The sequence below is a fragment of the Notolepis coatsorum genome (assembly GCF_963971535.1).
Source record: "Notolepis coatsorum genome assembly, chromosome: 13".
Classification (NCBI taxonomy): Eukaryota; Metazoa; Chordata; class Actinopteri; order Aulopiformes; family Paralepididae; genus Notolepis; species Notolepis coatsorum.
In genome coordinates this window covers 35,835,847-35,855,709 of record NC_140177.1, presented here as the reverse complement: position 1 = coordinate 35,855,709, position 19,863 = coordinate 35,835,847, and the positions used below count along the sequence as shown (strand labels likewise).

General features: G+C 40.0%; 1 protein-coding gene across 1 annotated transcript in view; it reads right to left on the bottom strand.

Moving 5' to 3' along the window:
* LOC311239701 (E3 ubiquitin-protein ligase MARCHF6-like) overlaps positions 1-19,863 on the bottom strand; it is a 73,232-nt gene that overhangs the window by 50,765 nt on the left and 2,604 nt on the right. The window contains exons 3-11 of the mRNA XM_084328110.1: positions 19,137-19,210; positions 18,750-18,893; positions 16,375-16,447; positions 15,870-16,056; positions 14,198-14,390; positions 6,431-6,492; positions 5,113-5,145; positions 4,402-4,453; positions 3,675-3,733 (exon numbers count right to left, since the gene is read on the bottom strand). Coding sequence (XP_084184236.1) covers positions 3,675-3,733; positions 4,402-4,453; positions 5,113-5,145; positions 6,431-6,492; positions 14,198-14,390; positions 15,870-16,056; positions 16,375-16,447; positions 18,750-18,893; positions 19,137-19,210 — 877 coding nt within the window. The remainder of the gene's footprint in view (positions 1-3,674; positions 3,734-4,401; positions 4,454-5,112; positions 5,146-6,430; positions 6,493-14,197; positions 14,391-15,869; positions 16,057-16,374; positions 16,448-18,749; positions 18,894-19,136; positions 19,211-19,863) is intronic.

Here is a 19,863-nt window from a genome sequence, read left to right as displayed (position 1 = left end):
AGGAACATAAAGACCCGATTATTATGGCTCAGCTCCAGGCTTTTAGTAGAAGGGCCGAATGGACAGCTGGAAATAAATCTATTTCCAAAAAAAGACAACGCGCATACACGCACTACTTCTTTGGCGCTGTACAAATCTGCTGTGAAACTTTTCTCTTCATCCACTTTGTTTACATGTTAGCATGCGTCGTTAGGCACAATTTGTTTACATGTCTCAGCTGGCATTTCTAATGTTGGTTTTAACATTGAGACAGTAATATTCTCGCCATCTGTTTCTATTGAGACAGTATTCTCTCTCTCTCTCTGTTTATCTATCTGTAGCTCTGATCTTTACATTGATTTGTATAGGTTTTATAGTCCAGGATGTAATATTGTTTTTGTTTATGTTAAATTTTTTTCCAAGATGGTCTTTGGTTTCTGCATTCTTCATTCACGATTATTACAATCACAATACAGCAATTCTTCTTGAAAACAATCATGTAGACTGGGTGTGGTACAGGTACTTGTGATGATGATGATGATGATGATGATGATGATGATGATCTAACTATCTCTCTCTGTCTCCCCCTCCCCTCCTCTCCAAAGAATAGGTAAGGGTCGCTTGATAGCAATTACCAGACACATGGCCGAAAATGGCATGTGTGTTCGCACTAAGAAGCGAGCGCCACGCAACAACAAGCATTTCATACAATTTGAGGATATCAAAAAAGTAGTTCGATTCGTAAGTCCCTAATCTCTACGGCTAGTCACATATGTGTGGTAATAATAGGGCTGTACCGAATGCTTCGAAGCTTTTTTTTTTTTTTTTTGTCTATTCAATCTGTTTAAACGAATGGGGGTTTTCTTCACAGTTGCAGTTAAAGATTAGGCTACACTAATATTATACTATAAGACGTCACCATCACTTTCATACCAACTGTGCCCTTATTGGATCATTTATGTTGACGAAACTGATGAGTTATATTCATTAAAGAAAGTTGATTTAATAAAAGAAAAAGACTAATTTAATCAGATTAATCACTTTATTCAAATTGAGGATTTAGTTTATAAAAAAATTAAATAAAAAAAAGTTTTTTTTAAAAGCCTCTGAATCCAACTGCCGGTGGGCACAGCTACGTCCGTTAACATGGGAGCGAAAGTGAAGCGGCGGTCTGGCCAAAACCAGAATGATTGGGCTTATTGCATATAACGCGTCTTATCTCGCGATCTATGGAAAAAGACTGGATTATTTTGGAAATGGGCGATGTTTAGCGTGTAATAAACTACAGTGTGTAGAAACAAACTCTTTTTTACATGTTGGACTAGAAATAATGTCTGTCAAATTAACCATACTATTGTCTCCATAGCTATAATATACAATAGCTCCGCAAAGATTGTGAAATATCGTGAAAATGGTCAAGAAAAACTGGCGCTAGCCAGTGCAGATGGGGAAAGCTTATGGCCGTCAAAGAGTTAATGTGGGTACATTCATCAAACTTAATGTGGGTACATTCAAACTTAATGTAGGTACATTCATCAAACCTAATGTAGGTACATTCATCAAACTTTCAGCACCACGCTTAATCCCCATCTCTGCCGCTAGAAGGCCACCTTAAAATGGTCATTTCCGCGGCGTTTCACGATGTTTGCAGAGCTGTGTGTTCTGTATTATAGCTGTGGAGACAATGGTGTGGCTCATTTGAGAGACACTACTTGTAGTCCAACATGGAAAAAAGTTATTTGTAGTTTATTTCACACGCTAAACATCGTGCATTTCCAAGATAATCCAATCTTTTTCCATAGATTGCGAGATAAAACGTGTTATGTGCAATAAGCCCGAATCGTTCTGGTTGATTGCCTGAAACCCCAAATCAACATGTACATATGTACCTTCACAAAATCATCAAGGGGGGACGGGGGGGGGGGACGGACGTTTTAACTCAAAACTGTAATCGTGTTTGCCGAGCATGTTTTACGTCCGGTAAAACACACAACTGTGATCGTTAGAAAAACACATTTCAGGTTCGGTAAAATAGACATAGAATATATACCTTAAGCTTAGCCAGAAGGTATTTCAAAAAGAATAATTCCAAGTGATCGCATCGACACCGCGATTACCAGTGTCTATACACGTTTCGATGGTAAATATGCTTAGGCAACGGAATTTCGAGGCGATCAATGTGAATCTCTGTTCAAGCAGGAGGAGGAGCCCTTACCAAAAAAAAAAAAAAAAAAAGGAAGACGTGTATCCACGCCAATGCAATTCCAGTTCAGACACAGACGATACTGCCACCTGGTGATATTGGATCGGCATTGCAATTCCAATGTATACAAACGAGCCAGGGACGGCTAGAATGATCCGGATGATGATTTAGAACAGGGATCAGAGGAAAAAGATCAAAGGATCTAAAAACGTATTATTACATGTTTGGTGCTCAAGCGTTGGCGAGCACACGTATTATTACGTGGTTGGTGCTGAATGAGTTAATGTAGGTACATGCATCAAACTTAATGTAGGTACATTAGGGGTGTAACGATGCATCGATTAATCGAAATGCATTGATCCTAATGTGTTAGAATCGATGCATCGATTTGAATATGTTAGAATCGATTATAATCGAAATTAATCGAATTTCTTTATTTTTTTAATGTTTTTTTTGTGTGTATTGTTTTTATTGACCTATAGTCCATTCATGCTGAGTGAATCAGTTCCCCCAGCCACATTTGTGTATTCAAATTTTTTTGGGGAATTAACTGATCGAAAATGTAACGAGAATTAATAGAATCTAATCGTGGTCAACTGAAGAGATTTCATGATGCATTGAATCGTTGCCTGAATGATCGTAATCTAAATTAATCGTTGTGAGGTCACATCGTTACACCCCTAAGGTACATTCATCAAACGTAATGTGGGTACATTTGTTATATCGAGATAATAAAATAAATGAATCCAATATCATGAGAAAACAATCTTTGTTATATCGAGATAACGATAAGTCGCTATCACGAGAAAACAGCAATAAAATAATAAATAAAGACGGGCCGTTCTCTGCTTCCTTGGTATATAAACCTACAAACTAGGGGTGGGGGGAAAAAATCGATATGTAGTAGTATCGCAATACTTTGCGTGGCGATAATGTATCGATACAGGGACGCCAAGTATCTATATTTAATTATTCATACATTTTTTTTTTTAAGGAAGTTGCATTGTTCATTTCAATACCTGTAATAGTACAGTAATCCACACACGTGCATTCAGTTAAGTTGGAATATGACTGTAATACAAACAGTTCAGTTTGTCAGGTACATGCAACAGATTACAGTGTTGACATCTGTCTGCTTGAGAAAATACCATGTTCTGCAATAAAAATTATTGAAGTGAGATGAACAGACTGAACTTTATTTTATTAGATAAAACATGTTGACAAAGTTTTACTTTGCAGTTGAAAAAAGGTAATAAATTAAATTTGATCAAAAATAAAAATAATAATATCGCAATACTCAGCGTATCGCGATATATTTAGTATCGCGATACTAAATACTAAATACTATAAGTATCGCGATAGTATTGTGAGGTCTCTGGCGATTCCCACCCCTACTACAAACACATGTAACATCTGTGGCAATGGCAAGGAGTGAAAATTAGACTGGTCCTTTAAACATCAGAAAGAAAGAGGAGTCAGTGGGAGCACTTACGGATTCCTCAAAGCCCAGGCCCACAACAGAGAAGTGGCCAATGTGGTAGGGGCAAAAAGCTAGGAGAAAAACACAAGGTAGAATTTAAAATATATTATTATTATTGGAGAAAAACACAAAGATAGGATTTGTATTATATTACTATAATTGAATAAAAACAAAAAAAGGTGGAATCTTTATTATATTATTATTATTAGAGAAAAACAAAGATAGAATTGAACTCAGAAATCAGAAAGGTAGAATTTAAATGATATTGTAATTATTGAAGAAAAATTAAGTTAGAATTGTAATTATATAATTATTATTGGAGAAAGACACAAAGTGGCTCTGGAGGTAGAGCAGTCATCCCCGGTTCCCGGTTCGATTCCCACACCTCCCAGGCAGCGTGTCGAAGTGTCCTTGAGCAAGACATTTAACCCATTTGCTCCTGATGAGCAGGTTGGCACCTTGCATGGTTGCCTCCGCCATCGATGTGTGAATGGGTCAAATGTGAGGAACAAATTGTAAAGTGCTTTGGATAAAAGCGCTATATAAATGCACCATTTACCATTTATTATTGGAGAAAAACACAAAGATAGAATTTTTATTATATACTTATTATGATTGGAGAAAACACAAAAAAGGTAGAAAACTATATTATCATCATTATTGTAGAAAAACACAGGGGTAGACTTTTTTTATTACATTTTACTGCACAGCTGTTGTAATTACATAAAGTTTTACTGACCAAATACCAGAATGAAGAGTGTGTTCAGAGACACCACCCAGAAGACATGCTCCTATAAGAATCACACAAAAACAAAACAGTTTTGTTTAAGAGTACAACCTTAAACCTGACCCCAGAACACATTCAAATATAAACAAAACAAGAGTATAATCTACAACCTAAACACTTTCTGTGCCGATGGGCGCCCCACTCCAAACCACCTTTCATGCGTGCATGATGAAAGATAATACAGATAATCTAGCGTTAATTTCAGATTGATTGTTGATCCAAGCGAGGAATGGCAACGTGTTTATTGAATTACACAAAAACGCTGTTTTCACATCTTTTCCTGGGATTACTCAGAATCACTCAAACTATACTCATATTCACCATGGTATAAAACGGAAAAGTATAGATGAAAAAAGTATCTGTTTTTTGCACGTTGACCGGAAGAAACCCACTGACAATCGACGGCGTTATTAGATCCATAGCTATAATATAAAATATAGGTTTAGCTCTACAAACAAGGTGAGCGCTTACATGGGGTTAATGGGTGGCAAGGCCTATGCACCTCCCGGAAGGGGCGTGGCACCCAATGTGTTAAACCTGTCCCCAACATATTGGAATTTAAACAAAACATCAACAAGAGTAAACCTGTACCCAACATATTCAGGCCTCACATTTACAACCGGAATTCTCTCTGCTTTTTATGAAAATAAAATAAATACTGACCAGGAACACCAGAGAGCCGTCCAGTCCCAGCATCTGTGATTCAAACACACAGTAGGATGTCAACTCCTGAACCCCATCACATGTACTAATACTACTAATACAGTAGTGTCATGATTAGGGCTGCAACTAATGACTATTTTGGTAGTCGACTAATCTGTCGATTATTTTTTCGATTAGTCGACTAATCGAAGAATTATATATATAAAAAAGATTTTTAATTTTTTTTTGCACTACCCATCTTTGTGAAAGTGGCTTCTCAGCTCTGGTCCAGCTGAAGACAGAGCAGAGGAACAGATTGGACATTGAGCATGACCTCAGAGTTGCTTTGAGACTCTTGTCAGGACCAAACAACATCCCCAGTTATCCCATTAGTTCCCCCAAACTTACTGTCGGTCTGTTATGTTAAGCTAAGAAGTCTTCAGCTGGCTGGACCAGAGCTGATAAGCCACTTTCACAAAGATAGGCAGTGCAAAAAAAAAGAAAAACAAATTATAATAAATTTTTTTTAATGACTAATCGACGCAACAATTCCTCGTCGACGATTTTTTTATCGTCGATTATGTCGACTAATCGTTGCAGCCCTAGTCATGATAATATGGTATTGTGACTATAGTATCATGATAATATGGTATTGTGACTCTAGTATCATGATATGGTATGGTGACTCTAGAATCATGATATGATATTGTGACTCTAGTATCATGATGATATGGTATTGTGACTCTAGAATCATGAGGATATGGTATTGTGACTCTAGTATCATGATGATATGGTATTGTGACTCTAGTATCATGATGATATGGTATTGTGACTCTAGAATCATGATAATATGATATTGTAACTCTAGTATCATGATAATATGGTATTGTGACTCTAGAATCATGAGGATATTGATTGATTGATTGAAAACTTTATTAACAGATTGCAGAATGGGTACAGTACAACTCAATTTGTCTTGTTTACATGAGGGTCCCCCATTTTCAATTCATGACATTTATGACATACACAACATACAGATATACAAATCTAATCTAATAACCTAATCTAATCATGACATACAGATATACAGTACAGTACAGTACAGATATGGTATTGTGACTCTAGTATCATGATAATATGATATCATGGGGCCTTAGGTGAGTTTAGTATCATGATGATATGGTATTGTGACTCTAGTATCATGATGATATGGTATCATGGGGCCTTTGGTGACTCTAGTATCATGATAATATGGTATTGTGACTCTAGTATCATGATAATATGGTGTCGTGGGGAGAAGAGCAGCTGAAAGTACTGGATGTGAAGATGAGGAACTCACTCTCTCCCACGTTAGCTCCTCAGCAGCCCGGTCCCACTCCAGAGCGTTCCAGTTCAGGTCATCTAGAGAGGAGACAGAAGAAGACCGATCCTGTGGTTTTACTACATTAATACTATGAACTAATCAAACCCTTGCAGTGAAGAACCATATAACTACATTTGTTTGGAACATGCGGAGGAAATATAGAACCTCTTCTCTTCATCCTACCCAGGGAACAAAATAAGTACCAGTACTTTTGCATTCATCTAAAAATGTTTGGACCTTATGGTGTTCTTGACTTATTGTTATGTTTTCTTCTTGACTTGTTTAAAGAAGACCTGTACGACCCATGGGGACATTAACGTGTGTTGTCGGGCCTTATAAATAAATTTGATTTGATTTGATTTACCAGCCAACCGCCAATGGCTGGTAAAAAATCTGCCTGGCTGGTAGTTTTTAAAATCTACCAGCCAAATGGCTGGTAAGTCAAAAAGTTAAGTTTGTTCCCTGAGAGCAGAGCTACACAGCAGTGCGCCTATTTTGCGAGCCGAAATAAGTCTGGTTTTTTCTTCTTCTCACAACGGGTCAAATGCATCTAACATGCATTGCATCGTCGCCATTCCTTTATGCCCACATCGCCCGAAATGAACGTTATGTTAGCGTAAGCTAACAAGCTAATCCTGATCAGCGGCAGAGCCATAGAGAACAGCAGACAGTGTGGACTGGGGAAAGGGAAATGGGGGGGGGGGCACTCTCCCTTTCTCTGTGTGTGTGCGTGCGTTTGGAAAGACGATGAAGTCACTAGTCAGGACTCAGGAGAGGAGTATATTGTAGTAAACTGAGGATGCACAGATAATGTTGATATTCAAATATAAAAAGGTTTCGAGAGGAGTGGAAGTTTGAAGACAGACTAGACTACAATATGATGCGGGGTGGTGAGTTGAAACAGTGTGTGTGTCCCCAACCCCACTTCTATGTTTCAATAAATTATTTGCATTTAAAACTATTAACGCTGACTCATTCCTTCAGTCCACTCAAAATTATGCTAATATTCCTTATGTTGTTTATGATATTAATTGAAAATAGCATATGAGAGTATTATATAGTAATAATAACACATGGCGATATACTAAAAAGCTATTTTTAATTTATGGCTGGTAAGTCAAAAAGTTAATTTTGTTCCCTGATCCTACCCCAGCCCCTCAGAGAATGTCTTTAACCCCTCCCTCTTCCTCCATTTGACCCATCCCATGGGACTCCCCCCCCCCCCCCCCTCCCCCTCCTCCTGACTATAAAGGAATCCTTCTCACGAGATTCGAGGTTCTATTTCCGGGTCTTGTAGCTGATAACCTAGAATGGGACCCACACAGCCATATCTCTACTATTCTGTATGTAATTGATCAATCTGGCTAATAAATCGTATTAACCGGATCCATTTGACTGAGTAAGTAATTTGTGATATTCTTTATCCACAACACGCTAACTCACCATCTTTAGATAATAAAGTACTCAACCTCTACGGTCTTTAACTATGAGTGAACACAACACTCTAACTCACCATCTTTAGATAATAAAGTACTCAACCTCTACTGTCTTTAACTATGAATGAACACAACAATCTAACTCACCATCTTTAGATAATAAAGTACTCAACCTCTCCTGTCTTTAACTATGAATAAACACAACACTCTAACTCACCATCTTTAGATAATAAAGTACTCAACCTCGACCGTCTTTAACTATGAATGAACACAACACTCTAACTTACTATATTTAACAGTGTTTCCCCTACCATTGCCTTGGCGGGGCGAGAAAAAAAAATATAAAAAAAAAAAATATATATATATATATATATATTTTTTTTTTATCACAGTAACGTTGGCGAGCTAGCTAAATTATATAAAAACTGGATAGTTGATATAAGTTGATATATGAACTGGATAGTTCATATAAGCCATTCTCCCTTTTTGTGTGTGTGTGTGTGTGTGTGTGTCAGGGTTTCCGTTAGAAAAAATTGTTGCCGGCCTCAGTGTCCGGTAGATTTCAATCTACCGGTCAAATGAGAGAAATTCCGGTCAGAGTTTATTGAGCTTAAAAACAATTGATAGGCAAAAGAATGACAACAAAACAAAAGAATGACATCATCAAGGCATGTAGATTTATAATATTTTTACTTAAAACTAGGCTACTTTTGCGTATAAAGTCATTATATTCCAAATAAAATAAGTCCCGAGACTCGTGCTGCTGCCGACTTTAAATCAAATAGGTGTCTGTGGGCAGTCGCCCAACATTAATAAACAACAGTCTGTTATAATCACATTTTTATGAGCTAACGAATTCCGTTATATTGGACATTTGTATTAATTATATCAAGCGAAGAACTGAGAAATTTGGCAGAGAGAGACGGCAACATTATCGTGGGTTTGCGTGACGACTCTCTCTCTCTCCACCTCCCAATGACTTATTTGCGAGAGTATGTCGATGCAAAGCAGCAGATTCAGCTGTTATTGGCTCTTTTCTGGGGACCGCACAGCAGCGCCCCCCACCCAACATTGAATTGAAAATGGCTGAATTGGAGTACTGCTGGAGTACTGCATTGTGCTGCTGCTGCTCCGGCTCTGCAGCTTCACAAAAGTTCGCACACCCAGCACTAAGCTCTCGCTGACAACGTCGTTGTCATTATTAGAAGCAACGATGAAACAAATGTAATGATTGTTTCGTTCATCGCATAGGCTATTTAATTTTAGCCTATTTTAATACAATTCAAATAATCAAATTGTGCTTAGACTCAGAGAATTATTTTCACCGGACATTAAGACCGGAGAGATTAAATATGTCGGACTTCAACAGATTTTGCCGGTCAAATACCGGTAATTACCGGCTAACGGAAACGCTGGTGTGTGTGTGTGTGTGTGCGCGTGCCCGTCCCAACTCTGGTCTTTGGAAAGTTTGATATTTAGTGAGGATGGCCAGATAATGTTGATATTTAAACTTGAAAACACAAAGGCCTAACCATCATGTATCACAATGGTGATGTCAGCCAGAGATGGGGAGAAGCATGAACCTTTAACCCATTCAGTGCCAACCACGAGTATAGTCGGGTTAACTCGCCATGCGTTGAGTGCCAATCACGACAGGGCTCTACGCTAACCTTTTTCCCAAGGAGCACATGTGCTCCTAAATGAAAAAATTTAGGAGCACACAAAGAAATTCAGGAGCAGACAAAAATATTTAGGAGCACAGTGAAAATATTTCAAGTAACAGAGTTTATTTTATTTTTTCAAGAATAAATGTATATTTGTACTGTGCGTGCATGTGCAAAGGGGGACGGGATACACATCTGTGCAATAGCACATACCGCCAAAGTCACTGGCCCACTGTGTGCGTGTGTGTATCTGCGTGTGCAAACGGGAATGGGACACAGACATTTGAACTATTAAGTGATTAATGCCTACTGTGGCAAAGTTGTAGCCAACAACTAGGCCTAATAAAAAAGGCAGTGACATTAAACAAAAAGGAGACACTGGCATTACCACCAGGGCCATCAGTAGAGGGGACTGTAAGGTGCCTTTTCGGTATACTACCTTTGCTAAAACTGTGTTCTCTGTTAAATCTTAAGGCAAACCAGAACTGTGATAATTTTTTATCTGATTTAGTTTATGTAACTTGTTTCTTGTTTTTATTGTTGTTTTTATCATTGATTGCCACAATGCTTTTACCCTAAGCAGGCTATTTATTTATTGAAAGAGTTTTGCTGTCTCCTGGGCCCTATTCCCCGTACCTGGCTAACTGAGTTAGCCGGATAATTTTCAGCATAGCTTGACTTAAGCCAGACATTTCCGTTCCCCGACGTCGGATTTTCTAAAACGCTATGGCAACAGATCGAAAAGTTTGAACCTGCTCCGGAGCAGGGTTTAGTTGAGTTAGCTGGATATAAGCTGGCCACTCCCTCAGAACAAAATGGCAGCTCCCTTCCTCAGAGATTGATTGATTGGAAACTTTATTAACAGATTGCAGAATGGGGTACAATACAGTACGGCTCAATACACACAATTGTTAAGGGGTTGCAGACCCAGAGAAAGACTTTCGTCTTGTTTACATCAGGGTCCCCCATTTTCAATTCATAATGACATTTATGACATACATGACATACAGATATACAGATATATATCATGACATTTATGACATACATGACATACAGTACTGTTACATTTGTGACATACAAGATATGCAAATATACAGTACTGTTAAACAGAGATCCTAACAGAAAATATATATACGAGGGGGAGGAAACTGTACATTGGGAGGGGGTGGGTGGGTGGGAGGGGGTGTTTGGACATTTACGGGGGCCAGTTTCGAATTGCAGCCTCCCGTAGGTGCTCTTTGATCCCATTCCGAATGTTTTCACGAGATGATTTCCAGAATGTATTGATTTCATAGAATGTGTGAAATAGGCCTATAATTAAAAACAATTAAAATACATTAAACTGGTCAAATAAATGCTTTTGAAATGTAAAATAATAGACCTAAAATTCTGATAATAAAATCATATTCAGCCTATGGATTTCCTATACTGCACGACACCCGTTTGAGCTGCGGGATGAGGTGCACTTGTTTCTGATGGAGAATGCGTCCCAGATCGCTGCCCACCTCCGATGCCGACTAGATATCAATTGAGGGGGAATACGCACAGCTATACCTACCTATTCGAAAAAAACTTTATCTGCACTGACTTATATAAAAAATAAGTACAGATCACGTCTGAATGAATGTGGAGGATGATCTCCGAGTCGCTGTCTCCAAAATTAAACCCAGACTATGCCCATCCATCTCATTAGGTGAGTTGAACATTATAGCCTTCTAAATGAAACACGCTATATGTATTCATTTTATGGTTGTTTGATTATTGTGTTATTTTGTGTAGTTATTGTGCGTGTTAAAAGCCTCCAATGCATAATGTGTGCATGTGAACGTTTGCATGTTTCACCTCCTATAGTGGGGGTCGCGGCTCTCTGACACCGTTATTTCGGGGGTCGCGGCCTGAAAACTTTAGGAACAATGTATTTATTATATTACATGATACCTAAGCGCATACAGTACAGATATCCTCATAAGTATCTATTAATTCGTATCAATTAGATATACTCTTTATCTTTGGGCTTGTTTTGTATACTTATTCTGAAAGAGTTGAAATAATTATTTTCGCTAGCAAGATCTCATTCGATTATTCATTCCATTAAGCCTATTGCCAGCAGTTACATTTAAATAAATATAATCTGATTGATTGGGGTAATGAGGGATTTAAAATTTGCCTATAGATTATGCATTTAACTTGTCGGCGAGGCTATTGAGCCGTACTGTATTGTACCCATTCTGCAATCTTGTAAAGTTTTAAATCAATCAATGCCGTTAGAAAATCAGGATTTCTGCGATCGACACCTGCTGTCTTTTCAACTGAAGCGGCCGCGCGCAATTATCCTGAGTATCAAGTCTGGTTCGAATTAACGAGTGAATCGGCGTTCGAGGAACAGGGAAATCCCGGATTCAAACATCCCGTTAATTGAATCTGGATAATGGGACTTTTGATCGACTTAGTTGAACCAGGTACGGGGAATAGGGCCCTGTTGTAAATTAGCTCTTGCTACAACCCTGCATGTTTACATTTTGTATTTTGTACTTGATGTTCATTAACATGTGCTGTCCCCAAATAAACTATCAAATCAAACTACTGCTACAAAAGTAACAGTCACTTAACTTTAGCTGTTGCCCCTTTTATGCATACAATGCCTATGTTTTGGCTAGTGTTGCTCTTCTAGAAAAATTATCCTTTCAGGGTTGCCTATTGAAATACTGTACACCTCCAGTACAGAAACATTGTTTATGAGTTTGCGTGTCAGGTAGACCATTGATTGACAGTCGATTTTGCCAATTACGTCACACCGCTTGCACTCCGGCGCTGCAGCTGGACTCTATTGCCCACCTCTGCTGTTGATAACACAACGACATACGCTACTGCATCAACGTTATGATTAACAAAGCAAGGCATTCGTTTTGTTGCATTAACATTATATTACTATTGCTATCGATAAATCTAGGTGTTCTAAAATCTATTGCTATTGGTAAGACTAGAATAAGTTACATTCATTTAATGTTACGGTCTCGGGAAAGTCTCGCATATCGCAATGGCGGACTTTCAGGAAGTAAAAAAGAAAATGAGAGCTTCCGATTGGTAATTTCCTTTATTTCCCTTGAAACCAGTCACGTCACTCTACTGTGATTGGACCGTTGGCTTGAGTGCAATGTGGCACTTGTAGTTTAACGATTTATCAGCGGAGAAAAAAAAGCACGATTGCTGTAATCTTCACTCGCACACCCGTGCGAGTAATTGATTTTTCCGGTTCGCACACACATATTTCTAAGGGCATATGCGAGCAATATGGTCGCTTTGTAGAGCCCTGCACGAGTATAGTCGGGTTTTAATCGTTATTTCTTTTATTAGCGATATCCATACATTTTTCATCCATCCAGCCTGACATTATCATTGGGAATGGGTCTGAGCTCGCAAAGGGCAAATACCGCCGCCTATAGTCTCCCGGATGGTATTGCACATCATTGGATTGGATTGGCTGGGACTGTGCATCAAAAAAATAAGTCCGGTCCAGGTTTTACTTCTCGGGCATGCAGCTGGATACTATTGCATTGAGTCCCCCCACTGGGAGCATCGTGGATCATTGTGTTTTGGACTATAACGTTGGATCAATGGACACGATCGATATTTGGAATGGCGATCAGGAATTGGATTAATCTTTTTGCATGACATCAGATGCATGTGTGGTAAGGCCTTTATGTTACAAATCTTGGGGTAATCCGATGTTCCTTTCTTCACCATCGGAGCGTGTGTGTGTGTGAGGTTCGCGCCGACCAAAGTACGGAGAAGCGATTTTTCAGACCCCGCTTCTCTTTGTACATGAGCACACACATATACTATCGATAATCTAGCGTTTATTTGAAAATGATTCATAAATCAGCCGAAAAATGACAACGTGTTTTGTGTATTCCACTAAAGGGCTATTATCGTGTCTTTCTCTGGAATTACTAGAAATCTCCAAAACTATACTCGTATTCAAAACGGTATAAAATGGAAATGTAAGCGACGGGTGTATTAGACCCATAATTTAAGATATAGTTTAAGCGTTCGCAAATATCCCCGTCCCCCCATTGATTAAAGCGGTGGCAATCTAGACCTAATTTGGTCATATGGGCGTGGCTCTGAATTATGACATTTTAGTTTTTTTCTGATTTCTGATTGCCATCCGGACCCATGCAATAGGAAATATTAATTTAGAATATAAAATATCAGGCCTATAAATTTCCTTATTATGGCCAAGTGATACATCTATGGATCCGCACAGATTTCCTCTTTCCTTAATTAATTAAATCTGGATTTAGTGCAACCAGGCGCCCGATAGAGGGCAGCAAAGACTGTGAATGAAATCTACTGTAAGTACAGTTACTTTTGGGGCGATAGCTGCGTCAAAATCACCGGATTGAGACGTTCACAGAAAGGTAAAGAAACAATATACGTTGTATTTTATGGCAATAACGTTGAGGTTTGTTCGAACCGTGAGATATAAACATGATATTCCAGTCAATGACCTTGCCCACCACTGACTGACTGTCCACATGTCCAAGTCTCACTGACCTTGTCCACCACTGACTGACTGGTCCAAGTCTCAATGACCTTGTCCACCACTGACTGACTGTCCACGTGTCCCAAGTCTCACTGACCTTGTCCACCATTGTTGCCATCCGCAGGATCTTCCTCCCCGCCCTCCTCCTCTTCCTCCTCGTTCTCCAGCTCGGCCTCGTCTCCTGCATCGTCGGGGACGTGCTCTCCTGGCCCGCCCGGCACGGCGTCCCCTGGACCCCGGGCCCCTGGAGCACCCTGAGGTCCCGCTGGGGCGTCCCCGCCTCCTGGACCCTGTGGACGAGAGACGGAATCAGAGACCTTTCAAAGGGAGACTAACAGAGTCCTTCTCACTTCCAGTAAATCTAGTATATACACCTCATGTTGTGGCTCTGAGAGTTAATTATTAATACCTCGTGTTGTGAGTTAGTTATTAATACCTCATGTTGTGGCTCTGAGAGTTAGTTATTAATACCTTGTGTTGTGGCTCTGAGAGTTAGTTATTAATACCTCATGTTGTGGCTCTGAGAGTTAGTTATTAATACCTCATGTTGTGGCTCTGAGAGTTAGTTATTAATACCTCATGTTGTGGCTCTGAGAGTTAGTTATTAATACCTCATGTTGTGAGAGTTAGTTATTAATACCTCATGTTGTGGCTCTGAGAGTTAGTTATTAATACCTCATGTTGTGAGAGTTAGTTATTAATACCTCATGTTGTGAGAGTTAGTTATTAACACTTTGGTCGCAAGGCTTATATTCACAATAAACCATCCCACGCCAGCTCTATTTGTCTATGGAGAAGTTCCCCTTCTTTGCAGGGCTATAACTTTTTTAATTGTATTGCTAAATTGACATTACTATGGCCCATTCAACGTCAAGTATCTATTGTTCAGGGTGTAGCAACGTTATACTTTTTCATTCACATATTATTCATACTAAAATACGGTCTAAAGTATGTTTTTATCGTTTTCTGCAGCATTCTCCAGAACGTGATTTATAGCCCTAAATGCATTATATTGATGATCAAATACAGTTTGATAGCAATCTGCGCGAGATAAAAAATGTCAAGTGGACGTGCTTCTAGAAGTTACTACTTATCATCTGATGTTGACCGGATGGGGGGGGGGGTCGTTTATAATTCCGTGGCCAACGTTCGATGATTCATCTAGTGTGGGTGATATGATCATCAGAGCAGTTTATATCGAACACGTTAAAAAAAACGCTGAATCTCACCGTAGCTTCCTCGTAGCGTTGGGCGATGAGCGTGGAGCAGAAATATTCCTATTATGGGATGTAGAAATATGCGATCCATCTCCAGGTTGTATAATAGTATATACGTCCAAATCATGTTGTTTATCGAGTTATTGGTAACGGATTGCTATCCATTGTGTCTAGCTCGAGTCCTGGGACTATTAGCGAGTGATCGGACCGAATTGGAATGAGCACCAGCTTCCGTTTCCTGTTTCCGGTTTGGGCGATCCGCCGATCGGCCACCAGATGGCGCTCTTGAACCGTTGAGAGGGGATCAACAGTAGATCTCATGTCTCCGGGGGAGAAATATGATTGCGATCACAGATTTTTTAAATATTGATCTCAAAGACGTGGTACGGCGTCATTGGCAGAATGAGCATGGCGGGGAATGACGTGGTAAGGCGTTTTTGGCGACCAAAGTGTTAATACCTAATGTTGTGGCTCTGAGAGTTAGTTATTAATACCTCATGTTGTGAGAGTTAGTTATTAATATCTCATGTTGTGAAAGTTAGTTATTAATACCTCATGTTGTTGGGCGGGGCCGTGGGGCTGGTTGTTGTTAGCAGCAGCAGGAGGCTGGTTCTGCTCCAGCCACTGGGGGGCGCCACCATGTACAATCTGTTCCCTGAGCCACACCAGGCTGATGAAGGCACAGAGCGTACAGGTCACCACAAAACAGCCCTGCAAGCAGTCAGCCAGCAGGTTGTCCCTGTGAAGGAAGACAGTACAGGTCACCACAAAGGAGGATAGAGGAGGACAAATGAGGAGGACAGGAGGGGACGGGGGAGGACACATGAGGAACGAGAGAGGAGGACAGAGGGGGAACGAGAGAGGACAGAGGGGGAATGAGAGAGGAGGACAGAGGGGTACAGAGGGGGAACGAGAGAGGAGGACAGAGGACAGAGGGGGAATGAGAGAGGACGACGGGAGAGGGGGACAGAGGGGGAACGAGAGAGGACAGAGGGGGACAGAGTGGGAATGAGAGAGGAGGACGGGGGAGGACAGAGGAGGAGGACATTATACTTACGTGGAGAGCATGTCTAACGGCAGGGTGAGGAGGGAGCTCACTGAACCTGTAAACAAACACTTATAGATACGACCTGTAAGAACACACACACACAAGTTTCATTAAAGGTAGAATCTGTAATGCCATCATCAAACAACAAACTCTAGGAAAAAGAACCCCACTTGGTATTACACTTTGTATTGCACACACAATTCTTTGTTTTGGTCCGACGTGTGGATTGGAGTTTAGTAACTTATTATTAATACTACAACTCTCTACATACATCTGATTAGCACTATTACTAATTACTACCATTACTACAGTAGTACTCATTTATATATTCTATACCCAGTTTAATCACCTGTACATTGTATATTACTTGTACTTCACTGTAACATTTGCACTCTGGTTGGATTCCAAACCTCTTTTCGTTGTACTGTACTCATGCTGTATGATGACAATACATTTTAATCTAATATAATCTAATCAGTAGCATGACCAAGGGTGCACACCTGAGAGTGCTATGCTCATTCATACTGTCATACATATATTTTAGTGCTGTCAAACGATTGTATAATGTTGTATAATGAACCAAACAATTTTTTTTTTAACCATTTCTTTTAAATATAAAGTTTGCCAATAGGGATGTATCAGTAGTATTGGCAGTGGTAGTAGTCGTAATAGTAATCCACTATATTTTTTTATTTTCTAAAAAATAAACCAGTTCAACACAGGTAACCACTTTTGCTTAATTTCTTTGATGGCTCAAATGTATGCTCTAGTCCAGTGGTTCCCAAACCTCTCCTCGAGACACCCCAGCCGTTCCATGTATTTGTTAAATTCCACCACCAGCACACCTGATTCAACTAATAAAGGGCTTGTTAAGTTGAATCAGGTGTGCTGGTGGTGTAATTTAACAAATACATTGAACGGCTGGGGTGCTTCGAGGAGAGGATTGGGAAGCACTAGTCTAGTCGATTTTGTGTTTTGAGCACAAAGTTCATCATAGATCTAGCCTCTTTATTTTGCTCTCAAAGTGCACCAGATTGATGCATTTAACTTTAAAATGTACAAAAAAAATAAAGGTTCTGGGGGGGGGGGGGGGGGGGGGGGGGGGGGGCATGCCCCCGGACCCCCCTAGAGGGTCGGAGGTTCACCCCCCATAGTCTCTGAAAATCCTGTGGGAAACACTGTATTGGCTTAAGTTAAGTTATTTATTTATTTTTTTGCCCAGGGACAGTGCACATTAATCAACATCTTCAGTTTCCAAATCAATGTAAATGTGCCAGAATTAGCTAATGAGCTAATGAGAGGGTCGGAGGTTCACCCCCCATAGTCTCTGAAAATCCTGTGGGAAACACTGTATTGGCTTAAGTTAAGTTATTTATTTATTTTTTTGCCCAGGGACAGTGCACATTAATCAACATCTTCAGTTTCCAAATCAATGTAAATGTGCCAGAATTAGCTAATGAGCTCGTTTTCATCTGTAGTCCCTGCCTACCATGCATGTCTTTATGGTGTGGGAGGAAACCAGAGTACCTGGAGGAAACCCACACAAACACAGGGAGAACATGCAAACTCCACACAGAACCCCCTGCTCGAACCCAGGACATTCTTGCTGTGAGGCAGCCGTGCTAACCACTGTGCCACCCTTGGATTTGGTTAGATTTGATAAACATTTGTGGAGTATGTTAGATATAGTGTGTAATTGTGTATAGGAAATTGCTAATATGTTAATGTGTAACACCTGTATGAAGCCTGGTGGGAGGGGCTACCAGGTATAAGAGGTCTGCTTTGGCACAAGGAAGGGAGTCTTCACCTGGCTGAGTTGCAACGTAGGTAACTCAATTATGCTGGTGAATCTCCAAATACACTGAAATAGTGTATTTTGTTTTTGTTATTTTCGCTTGTTTCACTTTTGCCAATGGTATCACCTCTGCACGTTGGGAGGCCGGCAAATAAAATAACACCAACTTGATTTTTCAGACTACACCTATGTTTGTGGGAGTTTTTGAGGGGTATAAAGAGAACCCTGCCACAATGGCCAGATATTGTTAATATTTAAACATTTAAAAACATAATACATGATCATGGGATTTATTTTGTGTGGTGTGTTATAACAATAAATTACTAAATGTTCTAAATAAATAACAATGTTGAAATTGAGATGTTTGGACTTATTTGTTTTACAACTGCAATTACATTTCTTGTTATTACAGAGAGAGAAAAGGTACCATTGGGTACCGATACCAAACTCCAGGAACTAGGTACTGGTACCAGCAACGGTTCAAATGTGAAGGTACCCAACCCTACTGGCAGCTAAGGGTCAAACAGTGTTGAACTTGGGGGAACCTATCTGCGGTGGGCCCTGTCTGACACCCTGCAGGCTGACTCACATGCTGTGAGGGGGACCACGCCCAGCCAGGCCAGCGCCACCAGTGTGTAGTGGAACCAGTATCTGATGGCCGTGCCCACGCTGCTCACCAGACCAGAACAGATGTCCTGCACCGGGAGGCGAGACGGCATGTCTGGAGAGTAGACTGAGAGAGAGAGAGAGAGAGAGAGAGAGAGAGAGAGAGAGAGAGAGAGAGAGGAGAGAGAGAGACAGAGAGACATAGAGAGGGACAGAGAAGGAGGGAGGGAGGAGAAAGGGGGAGGAGGGAGGAGAAAGAGTGAATGAAAAAATATATTATCTGGACTGGATGATGATCAAACAATAGACCTTTCATAGGATATCAAACACATACCATAAGGATCACAGTGAGGTGAAATAAACTACTTACTTGGGGTAAATGCAAATCTGTGTTTGCATAGTTCACAGTATTCTTTTCTGCTGTGTTTCAGCCACTGTAATAAGCTGACAAAACACAAGGATGAGGACAAAACAGAAGGATGAGTCAACGTATCGTTCACTGTACCAAACTGACAAAACATAAGGATGAGTCAACGTAACGTTCACTGTACCAAACTGACAAAATATAAGGATGAGTCAACGTAACGTTCACTGTACCAAACTGACAAAACATAAGGATGAGTCAACGTAGCGTTCACTGTACCAAACTGACAAAACATAAGGATGAGTCAACGTAGCGTTCACTGTACCAAACTGACAAAACATAAGGATGAGTCAACGTAGCGTTCACTGTACCAAACTGACAAAACATAAGGATGAGTCAACGTAACGTTCACTGTACCAAACTGACAAAACATAAGGATGAGTCAACGTAATGTTCACCTTAACAAACTGACAAAACATAAGGATGAGTCAACGTAACATTCACTGTAACAAGCTGACAAAACATAAGCTAGATTGCATCATTTGAGTGGGTTTTCTTTCAGCAAAAAAAACTTTAAAGACATTCAAAGCTTTTATCCAAAGCGCTTAACAATTTGTTCCTCACATTTGACCCATTCACTCACACATTCTCACACCAATGGCAGAGGCAACCATGGTGGATAAACATGTCTCTTTAACCCTTTCACCGCCGAACTACCAGTTGTGTGATAGTA